Genomic DNA, 23,864 nt, shown 5'->3' on the forward strand with positions numbered 1-23,864 from the left:
ATTTCATTTCATTTTATTTATTTATTTATTTTTTACTGCACCCTTAGTGAAAAGGCCAAAGAAATGTCCATTGGCTTATATTTCATTTAGAAATAATGAATCCACATTTCAACACATTCACCTTGCTTTGTTGGGACAGCATTCATGCTGAAATGTGAATATATGGTTCAGCTGTGACGCGACAACATCTTCTTACACGTGGTTCAAAAGAATATACATGTACCTGATGACACTGTGGCACTTTTATATGTTGGTGGTTTATATACAGAGAAGTTTTAAGTAGAAAAAGAACTGAATTGAGTTATTAAAGAGAACCGACAGGCATCATCTGAAGGCCATATATATATATATAATATATATATATATATACTGTATATATATATATAAAAATGTTCTTTTGAATGTCTCATGTTTATTCTTTTCTGTGGGGAAAGTGAAAGACAGCCGCCGGAAAACAAAGTCCATCACTGACTTCAGCTGTGGAACCGGTTAGATTTGTGAACATCGTCTCTAAAAAACAGAGAGCGAGCTGCATAGCGCGCTCATAAAAACCACAAGCCCCAGCCACGCCAGCGTCCCCGTCCCTCTGGCGGCGAGCTGCACCTGCCTGCTGTTGAAACCTGTGTGAGAGGGACGCGTGGCTCCTCCACTGCAAAGCACCATGGGAGCCTGAAATGAGGTGGGTCGCCTCGTCGGTCGGTCGGGACTGGAGCCGTCGGTCGGCCTGTCGCCGATGAACAGTAGTGGATGTTTCCTGTGATCGAAACCCATCTTGAAGAGCTCGTACTCCTTATGTGGCAGCTTGATGCCCAGCACGGTGCACCCGTCCGTGGGGGTCAAGTCCTGCTCCACACCGACCGCCCACCTTCCAGCCTGACCACACTTTCCAGGCCTCGTGCCATTCAGCAGCTTGACTGTGGGCCCGTCCATGGCAGTGACTCTCACCTGGGTTACCTTGAAGACAAACTCAGAGGCTCCCGAGAGTTTGATGGAGGGGTTTCCCTGAGCGTAGTGGCCCGAGGCGCTCAAGGTGAATGTAGGCTGGGAGCAGGAGGGGTCGCTGTAGTGCCGATAGACCCCCTCCCAGGCGTGCTGGTCGGGGTCGAAGGTGAAGTCACGAGTGACGAAGAGAACGGTAGGACGGGTCTCACAATGCTGGCTGACCCATCGACCAGCTAAAGAAAGAGAAGCTGCAGGGCTGCGAGGCAACACTGGGGGACGCTGCTCTGAGGAGCGATACACCAGAGCGCAGATGGGACAGGGGTGGACATGATGCTGCGGACAGAGGAAGAGATGACACGTATTACAACCAAATCCAATCATTACATCAGTCTGTCTTAAGGGTTTAATTTAGTTAAAAGAACCTCAATACTAAATTATTAGCAAAAACAGGCCGGTTTTCTTGCACAAGCCAGCATTACAGAAAACATGGTCGGTGTCAGTAATGTCAGTGCACAATTATTTATCATTTCTTTGCAGTGAAGAGTTTCATGAAAATAAACAAAAGGTTTTCAGGGTAAGTAAAGGAAATATGAGAGATTTTCCTGCAATCACAAAAACAATTCTTGTAATGATTAAAGTTTGGGCACCGAAATTAAAGCACTTTGTACTGACGTAGGTGTGAGGTTGCACATTCGTGGACAGCTGAACAGCGCAATGCCTCCGCCTGCTGCATGAAATTAGCCCGTACTGTATAGATTAGGTTTGTAAGAAAGTGTCATATGTGATGATAGACTTAATAAGTATGTTTTATATAAATACAAAGTGAAGAAATTTGTGTTTGGTCTACCTTTCATATGTTTGTAATATACTTTTTATAAAAAAATAAAGTAATCTGGCCATTCTGGGTCTCAATAAAATGAAGAAAAATGTAGAGTTGGGAGGAGAAGCTTCAGTACATTCTTCTACTGTTAAAAAAGTGCCCTCAGGCCAGGTTGTGAAACTTCCGTCCGCTGCTCAGTGGCCAAACAATGTAATACAAGCCCTTTTAAATCTTACAGGGTATTTTGGGTCAACACTGGGAACAAAAACTACACTGCCGTGTCTCACCATGGCGTTCTGCAGGGGCTGCTGGTACCCGGTAGGTCTGTGCTGAGTCCTCTGGGTCCAGTCAGTGTGGATGTCTCCCAGGAACAGCTCCTGGACCTTCCCTCCATTATCGTGGTGCTGTGTCTCCACCCGTACCAGATCCAGCTCCATCATGGAGAAACCCAGGGCCAACAGACACCCCCTCCCCGCTCGGGTGTTGTACAGCTCGTACAGCTTCCCTGGCACCGCTCGGCCCAGGCTCAGACTCGCACAGGTAGGGGGCAGCCTAGAGGTCAGCCTCTGCTTAGCTGCCAGGCTGTGCACCACGATTCCCACCTTGTTCAGGTGGTGCTCGGCTTCGGTGCCGCCGCGGGTGATCCAGGAGGCCTTGCGTGGACGGATCTTCCCCCGGACCATCAGTGAGTAGGAAGGATCCTCGCAGCTGCTGTCGGTGTAGTAGTGCTGCAGGGCCTGGAAGTGTCGGCTCGGGTGGAAGGTGTAGGAGCGGGTGAGAAACTCAGGACCGGGCCGAACTTCACATCTGAACATGGAGGGTGGAAAGTTAGTCGTAGCAGATCGAAAGAGATGTCCTCATCATGGTTGAGTTCTCATAAATGTTTTTAATTAACATCAGTCAGACTAGATGTCACGTCCCTATGGTCCCGGTGAAATTACAAATGCTATCATAGAAAAGTGCAATAAAAATGCAATACATTTGTGTGTAATCATATATTTCTATAGTATATCACTGTTTGCTTACTAGTTTCTAATTGAGGAACCGTGACTGATTTTTCTGTTTAATCATAAACAAATATACCAACATGTTGAACACAAACTAACTCATTTTTAGGATCTTACTCCTGCAAACTATTCTTTCTCAGACTTTCCAGCAGCTCGCAATTCTAGTGGAAGGCTTGTAGAGGATGTTAAAGCTCAGTTACGTTTAGGAAGATTATTAATGCATCAGCATTTCAGATCCACTGGTTGTAATTGGAGCTTGAGTTTAATTTGGATGATTATCGAGACAAAAGAACCAGGGTAATGCTACCTTCCTAAATTGGTTGCGCCACTGCAGTACATCAGTTTTTTTGTTTTTTTTTATCCCTAATGCAAAGTCATTCGGTCAAAGGTTATTTCCATGCGTCATGTTTCAGAGAGTAAACTCATTGTCACTGCTTCAGCAATATGAAAACGTACCTTGTTGACACCCAGGTGCCGTCCAGCCTCGGGGGCACATGCGCCGTGATCCTCGCCCTGTCCTGTAGGTGGTGGTACTGGCAGTGGGGCTCCCAGTGAAGACCCTCACTCAGGTTCGAGGAAGAGGAGAAAGTGAAGGGACCTGTGGGTACCTCCCACATTTTACTTCCAGTTCCAACCACAGACACAGCTGCGGAGAAGCAGACAGTCCGTGAGTAAATAACCCCTGTTATCCAGTCAGAAAACACCAGAGGCTTTGTTACATGTCAGGGAACATTTCCAGGCAGGTCCGGGTCATGTGAAGGAGATGAGAAACAATTCTCCATCCTCACAAAATGAGGAAATAATAGGCAAGAGGGAATATTCACATGTCCAAACACAATTTGGGGGCTGCGATTTTGTGAAATTTCCCACGTAATGAGCACTGAGTGGGTGATATAGAAACCATACATGGCTGTGAAGCAGCCTGGGACACCAGGTTTTGGCTTGTGGCTCCAATCAGTCGACAGCTGCAACACACAAGCCTCGTTTTTTTTTTTTTTCCACTTAGTCCAGACAGATGAGGTGTGTGACGAGATGAGGAGGCTGAGTATGTGCATTTCTATCGGTGAGGTAAAACATCCTACGAGTTACTGACAGCGGGAGTCTGACGAGCTGAATCCATCTGTTGATAACATGATGAAGAAAAACAGCTATGATGATGAATGATCTTATTTAACTTTCCCCAAACTCTGACAGTTAATCCGAATGAGAGCATTATTCTCTCAAACATTTATTAGTCTGCAGGCTGTCCGCATTCATCACAACTGCGGGTTTTTTTTTTTGCTCCTTTTTGAGTGATGTATGTGTTGTTTCTTTCTTTTTACGGCGCCCGTGTTTCACATTTTTATCTTGAGACGTTATCCAAGACAACCAGTGATCATAATTGGTTTCTTCGATTGAAGGGTACAAAGCTGCCTGATCGCGTAACCGATGAAATAAACAGAGACACTTGGTGAAACAACATGGTGAAAACCTCGCACAAGCACAACAATGTGTGTGGATTCACACATGAGCATCCTGACACGTGCAAACAAACTAACAATCACACAAACTGTGGGCGTTCACTGTGCACATCAGCACTTTGTGAAAGATGGAGGGTTATGTGTGTTGTTGACACAACAAGGCCGAGGGACGCCGGCTCCAGTTTCAGACGAAACAAAAGGATTTTCTGATTTCACCTCATGGCTGCAACGTGAGGAAACAAACCGCAGTCCATCTGAACAATGCGAGAATATTTGTGTGTGTGAAAATTACAGCTTCAGTTTCATCCCCACATTGCAAATGTCAGAGCACAAAGGGACGATTTCTCACAGAGTTTCTCTCAGACTCACTTTCCTAGATTGTCAATTATGCTTAATGCACCATGTATTATAGGAGGCAAATTTATACATCAAATTAATTAAATGTGGCTTCTGTAAGTGCAGTGTGTTCATGTGATTTTGAGTCAAAGTGTACAAACAAGAGAGAATCTGCATATCACAGTGTGCAATCTGACACACTGACAGCTCCTTACAGTATATTCTATTTATTATTATAGTCCGGGAGCCCAGCTCAAATTAAATGTTGGCAGAAACATTAACATGTGAGACATAATTGCTGATAACCACGGTTCCACATAAACGAATTAGTACATCAAGAATTCTGCTGAAGTTCCAAGTTTTTGTTTTGACTTCAGGTCTTCGGTTGAGTTTTCCTAGATTTTGTAGTTTGGAACATTTTCTCTCTTATTTTGGTCATAAAATGATTTCAGTGGGATTGGATCAACTTTCTGTTTGTGCTCTTTTTACTGGTGACCAAAGAGGCAGGAGAGTTTAATTATTGCTGAATCTAGCAGGCCAGTCATATACAATGAGCAGAGAAAGTAAATACATCTTTTTCAAATCTCCCTCCAACATCCCGTACTGTTAAAGAGGCCATATTCTGAAAAATTCACTTCCTCATGTTTTTTTTTTTTTTACAGTAATATGTGCACCATACCCGGGAATGAAACCCCATTTCTTGCTCTAACAAACGAATCACAAATCGAGCCCTCTGCTGCCTCATAGAGAGTATTGACCAATCACAGTCACCCTCCCACCGGCAGTGCAGCTGGCCTGCTAAACACAGAAATTGCTCTCGAGGAGCAGAGAAGTCTATTTTTACTCCATTTATCTGACCGGATAAAGCCTCGTCTCTGTGCCAACTGTCCGTGACTCTCCTGCAGACATGGAAGCTGTAACTTATTTGATTTTGTTTTGTTTTGCTGTGCAGGTTTACCTAGCCATAGCCTGTTAAAATGTAGCATTAGCACTATAGCTAATGTAGCGTAACGTAGAGTAATACATATCAGGAGACATTCTTTTAAAAAATCCTTGATAATTTCTCTCGGTCTTCTTGTTTCATGGGCAGAAATCACTTGGACACGACGTGGTTCCAGCTTCTCTGAAGCATCATCAGTTTGGCAAAAATAAAAAGTCCCAATTCAACAGAATTCCTTGTAAACAATGATACAGCTAGAAATAACTGCTTCATTGGTTGCAGTGAACACATCAACAAACCCAGTTTGGTTTGTGGTGGCATAGGATGGGAGGATATCTATACACATAAAAACTAAAAGAGGATTAAATCATCTAATTTCTGGTCCAGTTCAATTCTGCCTAGTTTGTTTCAAATGCCACATGTGTATTTATTATATCACTTGTGTCCCGACAGGCCAAAAAATTCTATTGTTCCCAGGATCTGAAGAGATTTCTTGTAAAACGTCCTTATGATTGTTAACTTGAAGTATTAACATGAACTTAAAGCATTAACAGTATTGACTTCATATAACATAACCATACTGAATATCTGGCACTTTTGGAGGATGGGTGCGATTTACTGATCTGCAATGCGCGAATAATGGAAATCGCAATATGGAAATCATGGAAATTTGCAATTTCCTACACTTGCCAAGCTTTAATTCTTCTCTCGTTGGTCCAAGTTAGTTGTAAATATGTTGGTCGTGTTTCTTGTTTCCTTCAGACGGAGCCTCACTGAGTTCACGCTCTTGCTCTTCTCATCTGACTTTTTGCTTTAAGCGTATTTCCGCATCTGTCAGACTTCTGATTTAAAGGAGTGTATCCAGTATCACTTCTCTCTCTCTCTCTCTTTCTTTCCCCCTCCTCTCCAATCCCCCCTTTTCCTCCATTTTATCCCCACAGCTTTCACATTCTTTCTCCCACTTGCTCAGATTTCTCCGGGTCAACTGTGGTAAGCAGCTTTGAGGGTGTAACCTCACTCCGCTTCTCTCCCATCAGACTTCCAGATGCACTCTGGGAGATCGTCACCTGTTGAGCCTCCGGTGGGGGAGAGGGCGAGCTTTACGATTCGCCCCCAACCACAGATCTGTGAGCTCCCTCTCGCAGCCGAGGGGCTGAAGCGTGAAGGGAAAATGGGTACGTCTGGACGGAAAGTGTGCGTTGTTAGTTTTTCTGTGAGACGCTCCAAGATGGCGGCTGACCAATCAGCATTTATTAACCTTGTTAGTGTCAGATGGAGGATATATATATTTTTTTCGTTCCCTTTGCTCTTGGAAAGCTTCACACATGCTGACCACAACCGCAGACATGTGTGCGGCTCCATCATTTCCCAGCCTCCGTCCACCTGACACACACACACACACACATTATTTGAACTGCACAGTCACAGACCACAAAGCTGGACTCGAAACTCAAAGCACTTTTCTTCTCCATCCAGCGGCTTGTCAACGTGTCGATGAGATTAATGCGTGTCTGTGCTGTCACAGGGCATCGAAACGTGTTTGCAGTTTCCACCCGGTGTGGCGACGTGTGTTTGTTTATGGCGCAGTGTCACCGCAGCTCTTGCAGGTGAGGAACGCCGCTCCGTCGGGCCCGGGCTGCAATCGCTCAAAGGAACGCGGAGCAGAAACACTAATCAGGATGAATTAATTTCCACGGCTTCTTTACAAGTTGTACCATCGGTCTGTTTCGTGTTATCCAGACTTCATAGCTGCGTGCAACATGTTCCTCTCACACGGCACAATGAACAGACACATAGGCCAAAGTCAGTGTGTGTGTGTATGTGTGTGTCCGTGTGTGTGTGTGTGTCTGTGTGTGTGATGTGGACTCGTTTTGGGCTGCTATATTTGAGTTCCTGTTTTTGCCAAAGCATTTCTATAGAGTGTTTCTTGAGGTCACTTGTCATTCAGCCCCCTCTCCCTCTCTTGGATCTCTTTCCAATGTGGCATATGGTTGCGTTTACTAGGAGTGCTCATAAAAGCGGAGCTTAGTAAAACAAAATTGCTCATCGTGGGCTTTTAAGTATTCTTCTACAAAAGAGTTTGTTCTGACCACAAGTGAGGTGATGTTGTATTACATATGATAATATTCGACCCCCATCCCAATTTGGAGGGGATGGGGGACTATTTTAGTTGATTCGCTTCCTACGCAGGCAGTCATATGTCATTAGTTTTACACCACAATGTTACCGCTGATTTATTTTTCCACTATGGGCCCTAAAGCTTCCCACTCTTAGAGCCTCCCTGTCACAGTGAAGAGTGAGGTGCACAATTAAAAATGAAAAAATCTACATTTAATGTAGTTTAGACAAAGATTTAAGAACTTGAATATCTACTTCATGGCTTGTTTTTCATTTTCCTGACTCCAACACACGGGATGCACACTGATGGGTTTTCAACAGATTCCTGCAGACGTCAGTGATGACACATTCATTTCAGCCAGAGGTCCTGGAGCAGAGCTTAGAATCAGGTCGTTGAGTTGAACAAGCATTCTTTTTTTTTTGATGGGGGGGGGGGGGGGGTAAATATGATGTGTATCTACAGAACAACTCAGACTATGAGTTTTGCTTTTTCAAAGTCCTTATTCAGCTCTTTTGATTTACGCCACAATAAGTGTAAGTGAAGATCGAATCCACAATTTACAAGGTCCATGTTAAGAAAAACCTTTTCTTTAGTGAAATGTATTGGAAAAAAGAAGTAACGTAGATATTCTTGCTGCAATGCATGTATTCGGGATAATAACACAGTTATCTGTGATGTATCATGTTTTAGTCAAAATTCCTATTGTACTTTCCACATTTTATTTAATTCTCGAAAGGCTTTATTAATAGAGGAAGTCATGTTTGTATTTTGTGCTCAACCCTTCATTGGGCGAGTGACCATATTTGGTAACATGCACATTTTTTTTGGTGTTTCTTATAACCTAACTAAGGTAAATTGATGATTGTGGTAGAATATATGATTCAAAAGCTGACCTGAGTTTTGAGTATATGTGCTGTATATGCATATGTTTATGATGTGGTAATAACAGTGCACAGTATTTTTCATAAATCTCAAGATATTTCTCCAATTTAATGAAGTCTTGAAACCTTTAACTGTTCAACATGTGTAATTCTTGGTAATTTAACTCATTACCACTCTAACAGAGTACTTCCATTTATAACATTGTAAGGTTTTATTCTGTTTCAAAGAAGCCACAAAATAATAATAATAAAAAAAAGTCTTGGAATAGCTTGGAATGACAATGATAACGTAAGCATAATTTTCAAGTAATATAATATATTGTTAGGCAAGGACAGTAAAAAACGACCACTCAGTAAATACTTTTCCTTTTTTTGTGTGTGGAGAAAATCATTTGGTCAAAGCTATAAAAACAATCTAAACAAAATACATTCAAACAATGTTGTTTTTTGATAGTGCCATTGGTTCCTACAAAAATACAATACAAAATATATCATATCATATGTAATTATGGCTTTGACTGTGCTGAAATTAAAACAAAGAAAATTCAAAAGTTTCCATTTGATTCAGTGCAATATTACATTATGAAAGAGTTTCAGTTTGAATAATAAATAGCTCTTTACAACAATGTAAATTCCACATTAGGCCATTTTGAGTGACGTCTTCTGGCGCAAAATACAGGGAAGGTCAGGAAATCATGTCCCTATTCATGGATTTTGTCTTTAAATTTAGTCAGACTAAGTCTTACAGTGTATGACTTGAGTTTCTGGTTCATTGAGGCTCAACAAGTCAGCTGAAATACCTGAATTCATACACGCTGCACTGTGTTTCTTCAAACTTTATCCTGACAAAAACCTGGACAGACCATTTCTGATGCTGCATGTTTTTACATTCTAATGCTATTGGTATCAGAGTGACCACATTTTGATATTGAATGATTAGATTTTGCTTTTAAAAACAATACAGGACACTAGACCTGGCCTCAGCCAATACGTTAAATGGTTTTCATACTTTACTCAACCTATCTCACAACTCGGCTACAAGAAGTACCATATTTTATTCAGTGCAAAGTCCACTACAAACATCTGGGCAATTGAACATAACTGACACATTTCATTACTGACTGATGCACTCAAGATAAATTATGCTTGATTACACTAGGAACATATGTGGTTTTTTTATATATATATTTTCAATATTTACTGTATGAGGAGTAATAAAACAACCTTTTCCAGACATAGAACTGGACATTCGAGAAATTTTATATGTATGTCTTTAAGAATTATGCTACAGCACTGTGAATGAATTAAAAACAGTGGTTTACTGTATTGAAAAATATTTCTAATTTTATGAAATTTCTTTGAGAAATTGCTAGACTTTGCAAGATCTTCAAGGCCAGAATGAACCTGTTTGACGCGCTTGCTCGACAGCATTGTGACTAATGGACCAGACCCTCTGATACACTGACAGTCAGTGAGATGAATCAAGTTAAAAACTGACAGAGTCAAATCTACTTTTCCTCTTGATCCTCCTACTTTTCGTTATCAGGACCAGCTGCACAACACACCACAGACACCACATACAGTCTCACAACTCAACTACATACAGACGGAGGCAACTGTCATCCTCTGTCTTGTTCTCTTGCAGTGTCACAATTCTGCCACCAGGGGTCAGTGCAGCAGCCTGCGAGATGCGTGTGGTCTGGACGCTGAGTCTGTCATCACCGACCCCCCCCCTCCACCACCACACACACACACACACACACACACACACACACACACACACACACACACACACACACACACACACACACACACACACGCACCCCGCTGCATCCCACTGATGAGCAGCCAAGGTAATCTACCTGTGCTCATCCAACACACACACACACACACACACACACACACACACACACACACACACACACACACACACACACACACACACACACACACACACACACACACACACACACACACACACACACACACACACACACACACACACACACACGCGGAACCGGGGTCACAAAAGCACACTGCGGACATTGATCCGCAGCCTCCTGCAGAAGGGACACCATTTATAACAGACCTCCAGGCCGCCCTCTGTTTGTTTGTTTGTGTTTGTGATTAGGTTTTGGCAGCCGTCTCTCTCCTCTCTCACGTCTCATCCGCACAGCCGCAGTCAAAATACAGTTTTATGTACCTCTTTATTTGCAGCTATCCTGTGAAAACAAGAAGCAGGCCCAGACACTTTTGATTCAGGACTTGTGGGGAGTCGACCACGTGCCTCTTTCATTAGAGAGAGACACCTTTGTTTGCTTCGTGGCTGCTTCTGTTGAAGCTTTGTATAGAAAATTATTAACGCTGCCAAAGCGCAGGAGGCGAAGGTGAGAGAAAATATCTATTTTGTCGGCGCTCTGGCATGGTGGCAAAGCAGCACCAATCCTTCTACTTTACAGCATTTTAACAGCTTCCTCGTGTGTTTCCTTCTTTTTTTTTACTACATCCTCACGCTGTTTTTATAATTTTTTTTTATTCAATGTGGCTACCCCAAGTGTCCTGTTAAGTCGCTTTCTCATTTCTCTGTGGCTCAGTGCTGCAGAAGCAAAGCTCTCCACCATGTCCCCGAGGTGCCCTCCTGCCCCCCTCCTTTCCTGATTTCGACTCCCCCTCCCCTCGTGAAAAAAGCCATGATGTTTACGCCTCATTTATCCTGGATGGATCTCAGATCTCTCTCGTCTTTTCTGTCTTTCTTGTTCCCTTTTTTTTTTTTTTTTTTTTACTTTCTCTGTGTCAGTGGTTGATGAGGTGGATGAAGTCGGTCAGCGGGGTGAGGGGCGGAGGTGGGAGGGCAGGGGCGTCTTCATGCGCCACGGTGACAAGATTGGTGAGGTGCATGTGTGCACTTCTCTGAGCAGAAGTGTTACAATGCCACAGCAGCTCAGAAGTCCTGTTCACTGCACATACTTAGGCGACTGCTGCACATTATTCACAGTTGACAACTGCTTTTTTTTTTTTACCCCTTTGAATCACTGAGCTCTCCTCCAGATTTTGGATAGTGCGTGCTGAATACTCATCATCGCACGCTGCACATGTCCTCACATTTTTCATAATAACCAAAAGAGTATTTACTTCAAAAAGTTTCTTTCTTCTGTTCATAGTCATTTTTATTTTCATAGCCCTTCAGATTTATCTTGGTCTACACCCAAATACCAGCCTCGGTTTCTCAAATTGCCCACATTTTTATAGATAAATGTATTTTCTTTGCTTTGATGACAGTATTAGACGCAATCCCCTCTTGAAAGAGAAACAAGTAATTGAATGGATTCTTGATATTTGTCTTCTCAGAAAAGTAACAGGGAGTGAATATCTTACTGACCGCAGCAGAAAAATGAATAAAACAAAACAAAAAAACATTTTCTTCATTTTCCTGTTGATTTATTGGTCACTTTATTCAGATGTGAAGCCAAAATGCAGCTTCTAACACAACTAGTCATTGTTTATAACAACACTCTGATTCAGTGTTCAGTCCCGTAACTATAGTCACTGTTACTTAATGCACACTGGTCAAGTTACTTGCTATTTTACTTTTTCTCACACGTACAGTGGACTTCACATCCGATGGATGGATGAATTTAATTCCGCTGACTGAAATGCTGATTGCTTGTTTGTCACATGAGCGAATGCTGGGAGCCGCTTTGATAGACTTTTCCCCTCACCAACCTCTTTCCTTGCAGAGTTAGTTAATTGCTGATTACAGCTATGTCGCATCGTGGTTAACGCCTTAGATTTCTCAAAACATGGCACTGTGGGATGTTTGATGTTGATGGTGGGTTTTTCCAGGAAGCTTGAAATGAAAACAAAATGCAATACATTATATCCGACGTCGACTCTTGTCTTGTGATTTGCATCACATGCCAGATTCTTTGCAAAATGCTGGAATACTTACGGAAACGTGGGGCTCAAACACAGGACTTTTGTCTTGGGAAATAGCAGCATGCTATATTATTACATTATTACGATTCGTAACAAACCTGTTTATTGGAAAACAGTCAAGGATCTTTTCCTGAGCCTGACTAAATACCTTTAGTACATAAAGAGGAACAAACCCAGACAATGGTTGAGTACACTGATACAGGAAAACTACCCTTTGTGCTGTTTTGATATGTCAACAGGTGACTTTAATCACAGAAATGTGTGGAGAAAAAAACAAAAATCTTTGTGATTCAACTCTATAGATGGTGGATTTCACTGACATGCCTCGCTTGCAAAGTAAATGCAGTAATAAACATAACTTCCTCTGCTTTCTACAAGCGGCACTCCGGCACAATATGTGAATGAAAAACACACCGCATACACAAAAGTAAAAGTAGCCACAAAAATGAATCATGGACGTTACTGTACTGTTTAAACATGGTACAGGTATTCAGTGTGACAAGTTGCTTTTCTTATTTTTCTATTTTCTTAATCTAAATAATCTTAAAGGGGACATATCATGCTAAATCCACTTTTTTAGCCCTTAAATGCATTTTGTTGTATATTTAGAGTGTTTAGAAGTACAGAAAAGTTCAAAGTACTCTCTTCAGGTGCTCCGTTGATATCTTTATATTCTGTTTTGGTCATATTTTGCGATCGGTTTCGATTTTCTATTCTCTATTACGTTTTTTGAACAATGACGTCACAGTATTCTCAGCGGAACTGCCAAATTAGGACATCGACATTTCGAGCAATCCGCCATTTTTGTTTCTCGCTGCGATTTTGTAGTCCAACCGAAGTTACGAGAGGATAAGTGGAAATGTTCGGTTGTTGGATGTAGTCACCCACAAGCTTCGTTACACCGTCTCCCAGCATCAGAACCTTTTCCAAGTGCCTGGTTGAGTTTTATTTTTCACAGAAATGTACCCACATCTGTGGGTAAGGTCATTTTTGTGTGCGCGAATCACTTTAAGGACGACTGCTTCAGCAACCTCCGCCAGTATAAAGAAGGATTTGCCGAAAGACTTGGTCTGATTGAGCGGTCAGTTCCTTCTATCTATGGAGACGACGAACAGAGCACTTCGGTAAGCTGTATATAACGCTAAAAAGTGTGATGATAAGACGTCCCTGTCATTGTTTTGTTAGCATTAGCAGTTGCACCGTCTTCATATGTTAGCGCTGTGTGCTCGTTTTAGATTATAATGTAACTTCTGTGTTAAATAGTCGTTGTAATACAGGCAGTATTGTAGTAGTGGGCATGGATGGAGAAGTTAGTGTAAATATAGTAACACACCATTGCGTTACATCCATATGAAGACGTTGTTCTGAAGGTGCATCATCGTCATTTTCATCTCGCTCCGCCGGGTCCGACTCTGGCTCCAACATGTATGGCTGGATGGACAAATCTTCCGTTGTTGACATTTTGTAAATAATGTGTGAATATAAAGTTTCTGCGCCGCTAGATAATTGTATCTGTTCTATCAAACTACAAAGATGGCCGAACAGGGTGACGTTGAACCGAGTGTCACCTCTGCAACCTGGAGAGGAGGCGGGGTATGAAGTGTCTCATTTGCATTTGAAGAGACCGCCCCAAAACGAGTTGCTCTCAGAAGCGCATCAGAAAAGTGGTTGAAAAGGGGCCTGTGGAGCTCTAATAATGAGGAATTCAGACCCAAGCATTGCAGTTCCGCTTTATATAGACCACAACTGTATGATTTATATGTAAAAAGGAAGGATTTAAAAGCATGATATGTCTCCTTTAAACAATTTTATCGACCTGCACTAAACTAAAAGCGGTAGTTGTTGTTGCAGAGGTGCCTCCTAAATTCTAGGATTAAAAGCTGTTACAAGTGAATTTATACGTTTAATCCTAACACTGTGAATAACATTGGAACAGCCCCAGAGACTGAAAGGTCACCAGTGTGAAGTAAATTCTACTGGACTGAGGCTTTCTTGCAGCAGCGCCCCTGCTTCTCTCTCCACTATTGTCACCAAAGTCAGGAGGAGGTCAGGTTGATTTAGAGCATGGGGTCCGGTGTGTTATCCTAACCTCGAGTCCCCTCTTCCTTCTTTGGGCTTTAACCCCAACGTTTCATCGTGGCCCTCTAATACCAGGAGTATCCCCTCTGTCCCCGGGGCAGCGCAAGGACGACTACTGTTGTCTTTTCATCACAGCGTAAGCTGCTTAATCCGCCCGCCTCGTTTATTTAGACAAGGGATCTGCAGGGGTTTGCCCAGCGGACACTGCTGCTGCCAGCTTCGCTGTGGCGAGCAAACTCTGGCTCCCGTACACACACACACACACACACACACACACACACACACACACACACACACACACACACACACACACACACACACACACACACACACACACACTGCTGCCCGTTCAAGCCAACACTTCCTCCGGCTCCTCCGTTTCATCAGCTGCTTCTCCTGTTTAAACTCCATTGAGCACCAGTTTGGAGTCGAGCGCCGGATTCTGAGCTGTCAGATAACGGGGAGGAGGAGTCTTAGTTATAACGCCACCTGACATTCATTGTGGCGTCTCCTCTTGGTGGACGGCCCAGGCAGATAGTGGACATGCAAAGTTGATGGTTCAATGATGTTTTGAAGCCGAGATTATATCGGTTTCACCTCAATTGAAAAACTCCATTCGGAGACGGCTCTGAAGATCCGGCCGGTGACGCCGTCACATACTTGGAGCATGAACAGTGCTGCACCTCAGCTTTAACTTAAATAAAATTGATTAAAAAGTTGGCACATGAAACTCCTTTCAAGCGGATCACTTTGGTTCTGAAGGTTATCGATGAAATCCTTTCATGTGAGAGTCCAGCAGGCCCCATAAATCAGCAAACATTTGTTTACTTTTTAATGTATGTTTAAGAAACTCGAACCTTAAAAAGTGCGTCCAGGTAATCACAAGCCAAGTTTCTCAAACTCATTATGGAAATGTTTATAAGAGTGAACTATTATCTTACACAAAAAGAAAGATTTCTCGTCACATAAGTGAGATTACGCCTGTCAACAATGCTCAGTGTGAAATTTGTTGTCTATACAATCGCACTTTCATGTCGGCGGTGCCTGGAACCACCTTCAAATCAGTTTTCTGCATCATCTAAGCCGTCTCTTTTCGAGCCAGTGACTCAACTCGCCTGTCTCCTCCGTTAAACTTGAGTTGTCAAGAGCAGCGCGGTTTACAGATACCAGTCTGCCACTGGAGCAGGAAGGTATGGACAGACAGGAGGGGAGGAGGGAGGCTGGCACTGATGATTAGAGCCCGACAGATGCCTCCTCCTCCTCCTCCTCCTCCTCCCGCTCCTCCTCCTCCTCATCACACTAACCGGCCCTGATAGCCAAAATGCTGCGCCTCCACGTTCGAGGCCGCGGCAATTGGACGATCAGCTCTGCACAGCAGCCTGGGGTAGGGTCAGTAATGGCTGTCTCCTGTTATTCTAACCATTAACGTAATGGCAACATTAGTTCCAGGGCCACGCTCCCCCGCTTCGAGGGAACCATTGTTTGAAGGCACCAGCCAGAACCCCCCCCCCCCCCTCTTAGTTTTTTTTAAAGACTCCTCCAGTGGCCGCAGATCCGCCTGACGGTTTGAAGACACACGGGAGAGGAGGCGGGGGGGGCGGACACACAGACCGGCTATTCATGAGTCTAATGTCAGCACAGGTTGTGTTTTTGTTTTTCAAAGTGGTGATCCACATGTTGAACTTGGCAAACCATTTGAATTGTGACAAATCACATAATGACCCCCCCCCCCCCCCCCCCCCCCCCCCCCCTTAATTGTGAGTTTGTCTTTGATAATCTCTTCCTTCATGTCTTTTGTGTCCTGCCATGTGTTCCCTAAGCTAAATCCCCGAGTGTTCAGCTGATTTCTCACATGAGAGAGCATTTATCTCATTGTTTTCATAGTGCGGAAAAAAAACTAAACAAAACCCTGTCGAATTATTTGGAGGAAATTGTCCGCCACCTTTCAAGATCAGCCTCTAAAAGCCGAATGTACATTACAGTGAATTATTCTTCAATTTAAAAAGTAACAACTTGAAAAGTGGAATGGCAATTTGACTGGTATCTTTTGGAGTCGCTAAGTCATTGTGGGCAAACCAGTATTTCAAAGTTTGCATTTATGTTGAGCATTTTAATCAAAATCAAGCAATGGAATAAGACGTGCAGAGGTCAGAGCGCGCACTCACCTTGCCAGAGCCACAGCAGCCACACTCCCCTCAACAGGTGACTGAAGCGTCCGTTTGACATGCTTCCTGCTTCTGTGCACTTCATTCACTCACTCTGCCAGCTCCGAAAACAAACTTTGATCCGCGGGAAATCCAAAACACAGAGAGACTCCGGTCAACAAGAGATGATCGTGGAGGGAAACACCATGACAAGAGCTCACATATGAAGTGTCCAGTAATCCCTCAGACGAATCTCTGGTCTCCAGTTCAGCCAGTGGGGAGTTTCTTTTCCTCCCCTCTTGTTCTTCCCTTTCTTCTACCTCCACTTCTTGCTTTCCATGGTCTGATTAAAAGTTCTCACTTGAGACTCCTCGTTCATGCAACTGGTCCACTCTGGTGCTCTCCTCTAGCAGAGGAGAGGGAGGGTGAATTCTCTCTCTCTCTCTCTCTCTCTCTCTCTCTCTCTCTCTCTCTCTCTCTCTCTCGTTCCACTCCCCTCTTTCTCAATTACACACCGCTGCCTCACTACTGTGCAGCACTGTGGATCTGTTCCACCCGATGCATGTGCAGCCAGTGTGTGCGCATGCATACGACGATCTTGTGTGTGTGTGTGTGTGTGTGTGTGTGTGTGTGTGTGTGTGTGTGTGTGTGTGTGTGTGTTGGGGGGGGGGGGGGGGGGGGGGGCTCCTGTTGAGCTCTTATGGTTTTGAGCTGAGAGGAGGGACTGGGGAGAGAGAGAAAGAGAGATGGAGGGAGGGCACAGAAAGAGAAAGTTTCAGTGTTTTGGAGAAGAGGTGTATTTGAACAACTTAAGGCTGCTCTGAGCTTTCAGAGCAAGGTGCAAAAAGGGCAGTGGTATAAAAGAATGAAAACTGCAGCCACAATGCATCAAATATCAGTATAACATCTGGTGTATAACATGAGCTGTTTGCTCGCTCACTCCATAACTCCAGTGATGTCGCGTCATGTTTACAGTTTAGTCTCACCAGATTCCAGATTTTAACAAAAGCCATCTCCGGTTTCGGCCTCTTCCCAGGTAACTTGTGATTGAGGAGATGTTCAATGTGCTGCACCTTTCTGCATGCATGAAGCTTGGAGTAGCAAATGTTTGGTGAGGTGGCGCTGGTTTAATACCGAGCTGCACGGTGGTGCAAGGGGCTGCATATCTTGTTGTATGTTCTCAGGTGTGTGATCCACGGTCCATAAACATGCACCCAAGCCTCTCTGGTGACTCTGGATTGCTTGTGAACGAGAGCGTGTGATTGTCCATCTCTCTGTGTTTGTCCTTTGTTGAACTGGTGACCTGTCCATCATGTACCCTCCTTCACTCATTGTTGGCTGGGATCGGCTCCAGTGCCCAGCGACCCTGAACTGGATAAAGCAGGATCGAAGATGGACGGATGGATTAAACGCAGTGAGGCCGAATTTGACATTTGACATATTGGAAACAAGTTTGATATGTTAAGACGGGGTTAACAGCCAAAATATGTCTTTCAAAGATAGATTTTAAACACAATTTATGAGGGAGCTGATACACCTACAAGCAGGAACTTCTGTAATGGGGACAAAAAGCCTGTTTGACGTCAGTCAATGCACTCGTCTTATATTATATGACTGTTTTAAGTGTTGTTTCACCTACTCTTAAAATATATACTGGCTCTACGTTGCCACTGAAAGCATGAACACATGTTGACACAGGCCACTCTTTAATTACAGTTAAGTTACAGTCAGTTACATCAACAAACTTGTCATTGTTGCCACACGGTCGTTATTCGTTTTGCTTCAGGCACTAAAACAATGGGAGAAAACACTGTTGTTAAGTTAATTTCACAGTTTATGTTACCTTACAAAAAAGTTTAGTATCTTACTTTTTTAATCTAAAACTTGTCCTCCTGTCACAGGTTTTCTACCTTTTCATTAATCTCATGCCGTCTCTCCACCTTGCTCCTGTCATAATAGCTATGTCCACTAGTGGCCAGTATGACATATATTTATAGTTTGAGGTTCATAATTAAGTTCAAAATAATTGAATGAGCTAAGATGATGTCACGTGGTCTACACTGAAGCGAGTCGAAGAAATTAATCTCAACAGCCCAGTTATTTCCGGATAGTCCACAGACTTTACTGTGGACAGTTTTTATTGGAGCTGCGTTTTCCCAAGGAAAGAGCACCAATAAAAACTGTTGACAGTGAGGCTTGCAGTGAATTGGGAGCAATGGGAACGTTATTCTGGGAAAAGATTCTGATTTTGTTATTTTTTCATCTTTAATGATTTGAGCACCACAAACAAGGAAAAGAGAGAGGAACACATTGTTATTAGTTTAATTTTTTTTTTTAAAGCAAAAAAACAAACCAAAGAAACAAATAACTGCACGTCCAGATGGCAACTAATGAATGTGAGAGGAAAATTATAATTTTTTGTGGGGTGTGAACTGATCCTTTGAAGTGAGAGAAATTTAGCATCAAGAAATGTTTTCTGCAGCTGCACACACACACACACACACACACCCACGTACACACAGTTTGCATAAACCTGCATCACACCCCATTAGAAAGACACATGCACACACAGACGCTCCAGTCACAGTGATTCATTGGCCCTACATGTACATGTGGTCTGATGGAGCTGTTGACACTGCTGACCGCTGCAGAGGTAAAGACTGGTTTCAAAGGACCTGCCAAGCTCCAGTTGGCAGCACATCTACGACGGGTGGGCTGACCAGAGCCCTGGCACACGGTCAGTGCTGCATACATGCCCTAACCCATCTCTCTCTCTCTCTCTGTGTTTTATATGGCAGGTTTGTAATGCATCATTTTGCTTACATTCACCTTTTCGGTGCCAATTGTTATTTGGCCCAGACGTGTACTTCCTGAGTGGTAGTCTTCAAAAGGCAAGTGCACTTTCTCACTGTTTTTTTTTTTTTTCCCCGACACAATCTCAAGGTTAAGGAAGAATACACACCAACGTCTGGCTTAAATAGCTCGGCTTAGTTGTGGATTTAAACAGTTTGCTTATGAATATTTTGTATTTACTTTCATTTGCATATTTAATGTTCGTATTGTAGCATTAGGATTTTGCTTCACCTATTAAAACATAACTTTTTTCTTCATGTTAATACAGATTTGTTATGGTAAAGATATGTTTGATGTTTGAAAATGCTAATTATGACAGGAACAAATCCAATGACATTTTTAAAAAAATTATTTTACTGTTAGCCTATAGAGGTGGATGGTTGACATAAAACAACAGGATTTTAACAAGTAACAGTAGAATTGGAAAGAAGCTGCAAAAGTATATAAAATAGCTTTCAGCCCCACTTTTAAATCCACAGAAAAATGGAAAATTAATATATATTTGAAAAATGATTGCGATATAAAAAGTATACAACTTGGTTCGACTTTAAAAAAATATATACCATAGACATCTTTTGGAGATATTACAACGGGCAGAAACCAATGTTAGTCTGTCTCTTTTGAAAAAAAATCCTACTTCATATTCTTAATATTTATTTATTTATTAACTTTTTTTTAGTTTTTACTATGATTGACTATGAACAAGTCTCAAATGATGTTTTTGAGCAATGGCAACCAATAAAGTAAAACGTGAAATAGAAGAATTTCCCCATTTTCAAACGGTTGTTTTTCTTGATTCCAGTAAGAAATATCTTCGAATTCTGTTCTTCTTTTCAGTCCATTTGATATCAATTGCGTTTTGACCATATAAGACTCCAGGCGTTGCCATAAACCACAATTATGAAGGAATGAAAGCACTCCTTCTTTGGCTCCTTTCTTCTTTGGACGCTCCCGTCTTCGCTTGATGCAAATCGCCACGGCTATTATTTAGGCCGGGGCTAATCTGATTGTTGATCAGTGCCTTTGGGTGAGTGGTAACTTGCTGTGACAGACCCCACAGCGAGCGAAGAGGAGGGAGGACAGACGCCGCCGATCTCTGATCCCTGATCTGACAGCTGGCTCCCTCAGGAGGACTCTGCCTGGGGTGTCAGCGGCTTTGATCCCCTCAGTGTCCACTTTGGAATGTGTGCGCGCACACACACACACACACACACACACACACACACACACACACACACACACACACACACACACACACACACACACACACACACACACACACACACACACACACACACACACACACACAGACACACACACACACACACACACACACACACACACACACACACACCTAACATTAACACGTCATCACGACCATACTAACATATGTTGTGATGTCATACGTTCAAAGGACATCATGCTGATTCAGGCTATTAACTAAATCACTGCTACTCCTTGACTAATCCATAATCTAGTCCATAATCTATAATAACCAAACCCTAACTTTAATCTTACCTTGAAACAAGTTTTCACCTCTGAATGTACGTATAACTTATGAATATCAGGATTTTTATTTTTATTTTTTTTACTTGGGGAGACTTACATTTCATCCCCACTATGAAGAAGAATACAACCACCCAAGATGTCCCATTAATGAAACTTCTTCTCTACCCTCTTTTATTCACTTAAACGTCCAAACTGCATCTTCCAACTTAAATAAGAGTCAAACTTTACTTAAAGCTAGTTTGACACTAAGACATGTCCTTCCTCAAAGAGTAAGTCCCCGTTGAAACTAAACAAATCAAGTCCCATAACATGAGTGTGTCAAGACGTTTTTGTCGCTGCAGATTACACATACATGGTTCATGACCTTATCGGAATATTACAGTGACTTTCATTGATATCCTCCCAGCTTACTCTAAAATCAACAGTTTAAGTGACACCAACCCAAACCTGGCCGGATCTTACTCCAACCTTAAAACACGAGACAAATTTTATCACAAACTGTAATCCTTATGGAGGTTTGCTCTCTGTCTGTCCCCATAAGGAAGGCATTTCCTAATAATGGGAGCGAGCAACAGATTTTGGTCTCGTCAACAGTAATAAATACACACACCAGTGATGGCACTCTGATCTTTATGTAATACATGCTTTTACAATTTTTCAATCTTCCCCTCCCTCGCTCCTCTTTTCCTCTTTCCTGTCGCTGTGTGTGAAGAGCACACACACACACACACACATACACACACACACTGCCAGGCTCGGCCTGCTTGGCACATGAATTCAGGAGCTGGCAGGAGCTGCTGAAGAACACGCTGCCTACGCTTTTTTTTTTTATAATCAAATGATTTTTCAATCTTGAAACTAATATCCTTTCGCTGACCATGAGCTATCAACTTCGGTGGGCTGTGTGTGTGTGGTGTGTGTTTGCTTGGGCACCTATCCTCCACTTCAACATGCACACATAGACACACACATGCACAGATACACTTAAATGATCACATCTGAACTCATTCAGGCTGGATATTCACTCACAACCTCAGAGTGGGTTCATTCATCCCGGTCATTCTGTATTCTGCCGGCTCAGACCGAGGCGGCTCCTGGTCCCTTTGTGAGCCGTCAGCGCCCTCATTAGGGTGGGGAGTCCATGTACACAGAACTGTGATTGGCTCTTTACTTTCTTTTTCCTGCTTTGTGATTGCCCCTGCTCGTGTGTTTGTGCTGATGAGCAAATCAGTGATAGAGAACCGAAAGAGAGGATGAGAACTTTAAAGGTCAGAGCACAAAGATCGAGTGTTACAGATATCTAGAACTTGTAGTCTGTCCACCTTGTAACCTTCTTAAGAGGCGCCAAAATGTGTGGAAGTCGTGGGAAGGGAGGGTGGCTGTACTATCATACACCTTCCCTTCCTCAGGAAATAAGAAAGGTCTTGTTCCCCTCTCCGATATACAGGCTCAAATTTAACAAACATTAGTGTAAAATCAGAGAAGAAAAAGTGAGGAGTAAGTCTTTCTACACTCAAACATATCAACAACAACAAAAAATAAATAAATTCAATCATTTATTACATCTTTATTTCACCTAAAAAATCAGCACTTGCATGATAGATGAGGTTTGCGATCACATGGGGTAAAAAGTATTAGATGTAGGATCTGTGTTGGTTTTGGCACATATTTCAAAGCATATCTAATTTAATGACACATGAATCAATGTTAGGCAACGGGACAGAAAGAACTGCTGTACTTGGGCAAAGTATAAACTGAGCTCCTCTAATGGCAAAGATCAAGACAAACCGAAAATCCTCACTTTTTGCTTCCCCGAAACCTTGTGCTTTATTCCTCTGTTCCTTCAGAAGAGTTTGCTTGTGGTTCAGTTGCTGCAGATACGTTTTCGCTCTTTAATCAGGATGTTTTCACAAACCAGTCTGTTATCGGCAAAAATGCCTTACCTAAACATGAGACCAGACACCCACATGGCTTACATGTTAATCTTTGCTATTTGTCATTAAATTCTTGCCGAAAAAGAGGAATCGATGGAGAGCGCCGCGGCACCAGGGGTTCACTCCAGCTGTCACCCACTGCTGAAAACAGTGCAGCGCGCACTCCGGGGCCTTTTGGCATGTTGACAGTGCCGGGTGGTGTGACCAGGTGAGGTCTGAGATACCGCCATGTTTTGATGTTTTCCAAATGTGCTGATGAGAAGATAGGCGCTGTGTTTGAGGCCGATGTTGTAATCCCACCCAGCTGCAGATGTCTAAACACGTTACAGTGTAATCAAGGGAAGGAATGCCATAATGTCTGCTATCGCTGCTGCAACCCGAGAGCACCCCGACGCTTTGATGAAGCGGAGAATTCAGCTACTGGTGCTTCCAGTGTTTGCTGTGATAACGCTGCTGGTTTCCCAAGAAGTCACAGTGGAGTGTATAAATGTTGTTTCTTTTATGTTTTTAAACGGAATCTCACTTTTAGATTATATTTACACTTTTACTGAAGCCAAATCTACAATGTCCTCAGTCATTAGTGTTCATGGAAGTATTGTAAATATTGATATATAAGCATTACAAACAAATTTGTACTATTCCCATTTTTTCCCCACATTTTTCCTGAAGCATTTAATTTGAGGTTCAGTTGAAGAGCGGTTTATAAAAACTTAAAACAAGGACTTTTCTCTGTTAGACTCCTTGTTGTTGTGCTGTCAGGCCCACTTTTTGATTTAAAAGAGAATTCAAGTTAAGTAAAACATTTTTCTTTCTGACACCGAGTGTCCTTTCCATTTTTGTTTCGGCTTTGGGCCGGGTTGAGGCAAATGGCTACAGGTTTGATCCCTCATCTCCCGCTATGAAC

At 42.8% G+C, this 23,864-nt stretch overlaps 1 protein-coding gene across 1 annotated transcript; it reads right to left on the minus strand.

Moving 5' to 3' along the window:
* Window positions 1-385: 385 nt before the first annotated feature.
* On the minus strand, window positions 386-17,072 carry apcdd1l (adenomatosis polyposis coli down-regulated 1-like). The gene is made up of 4 exons (XM_080462467.1): window positions 16,686-17,072; window positions 3,226-3,415; window positions 2,050-2,569; window positions 386-1,275 (listed from the first exon to the last, which is right to left on the minus strand). The coding sequence occupies exons 1-4, from the start codon at window positions 16,768-16,770 to the stop codon at window positions 511-513; spliced, it is 1,560 nt and encodes a 519-aa protein (XP_080318593.1). The 5' UTR covers window positions 16,771-17,072; the 3' UTR covers window positions 386-510.
* Between the last annotated feature and the right edge of the window lie 6,792 nt (window positions 17,073-23,864).

The sequence above is a fragment of the Lipophrys pholis genome (genome assembly GCF_963383615.2).
Source record: "Lipophrys pholis genome assembly, chromosome: 4".
Taxonomy (NCBI): domain Eukaryota; kingdom Metazoa; phylum Chordata; class Actinopteri; order Blenniiformes; family Blenniidae; genus Lipophrys; species Lipophrys pholis.

Coding starts and splice junctions, on each gene's coding strand:
- apcdd1l (XM_080462467.1), bottom strand. CDS start 16,770: ATGAAGTGCACAGAAGCAGGAAGCATGTCAAACGGACGCTTCAGTCAC. Junction 3,416..16,685: donor GCTGCTGTGGCTCTGGCAAG/GTGAGTGCGCGC, acceptor GCTTCTCCGCAG/CTGTGTCTGTGGTTGGAACT. Junction 2,570..3,225: donor GGCACCTGGGTGTCAACAAG/GTACGTTTTCAT, acceptor CTCCATGTTCAG/ATGTGAAGTTCGGCCCGGTC.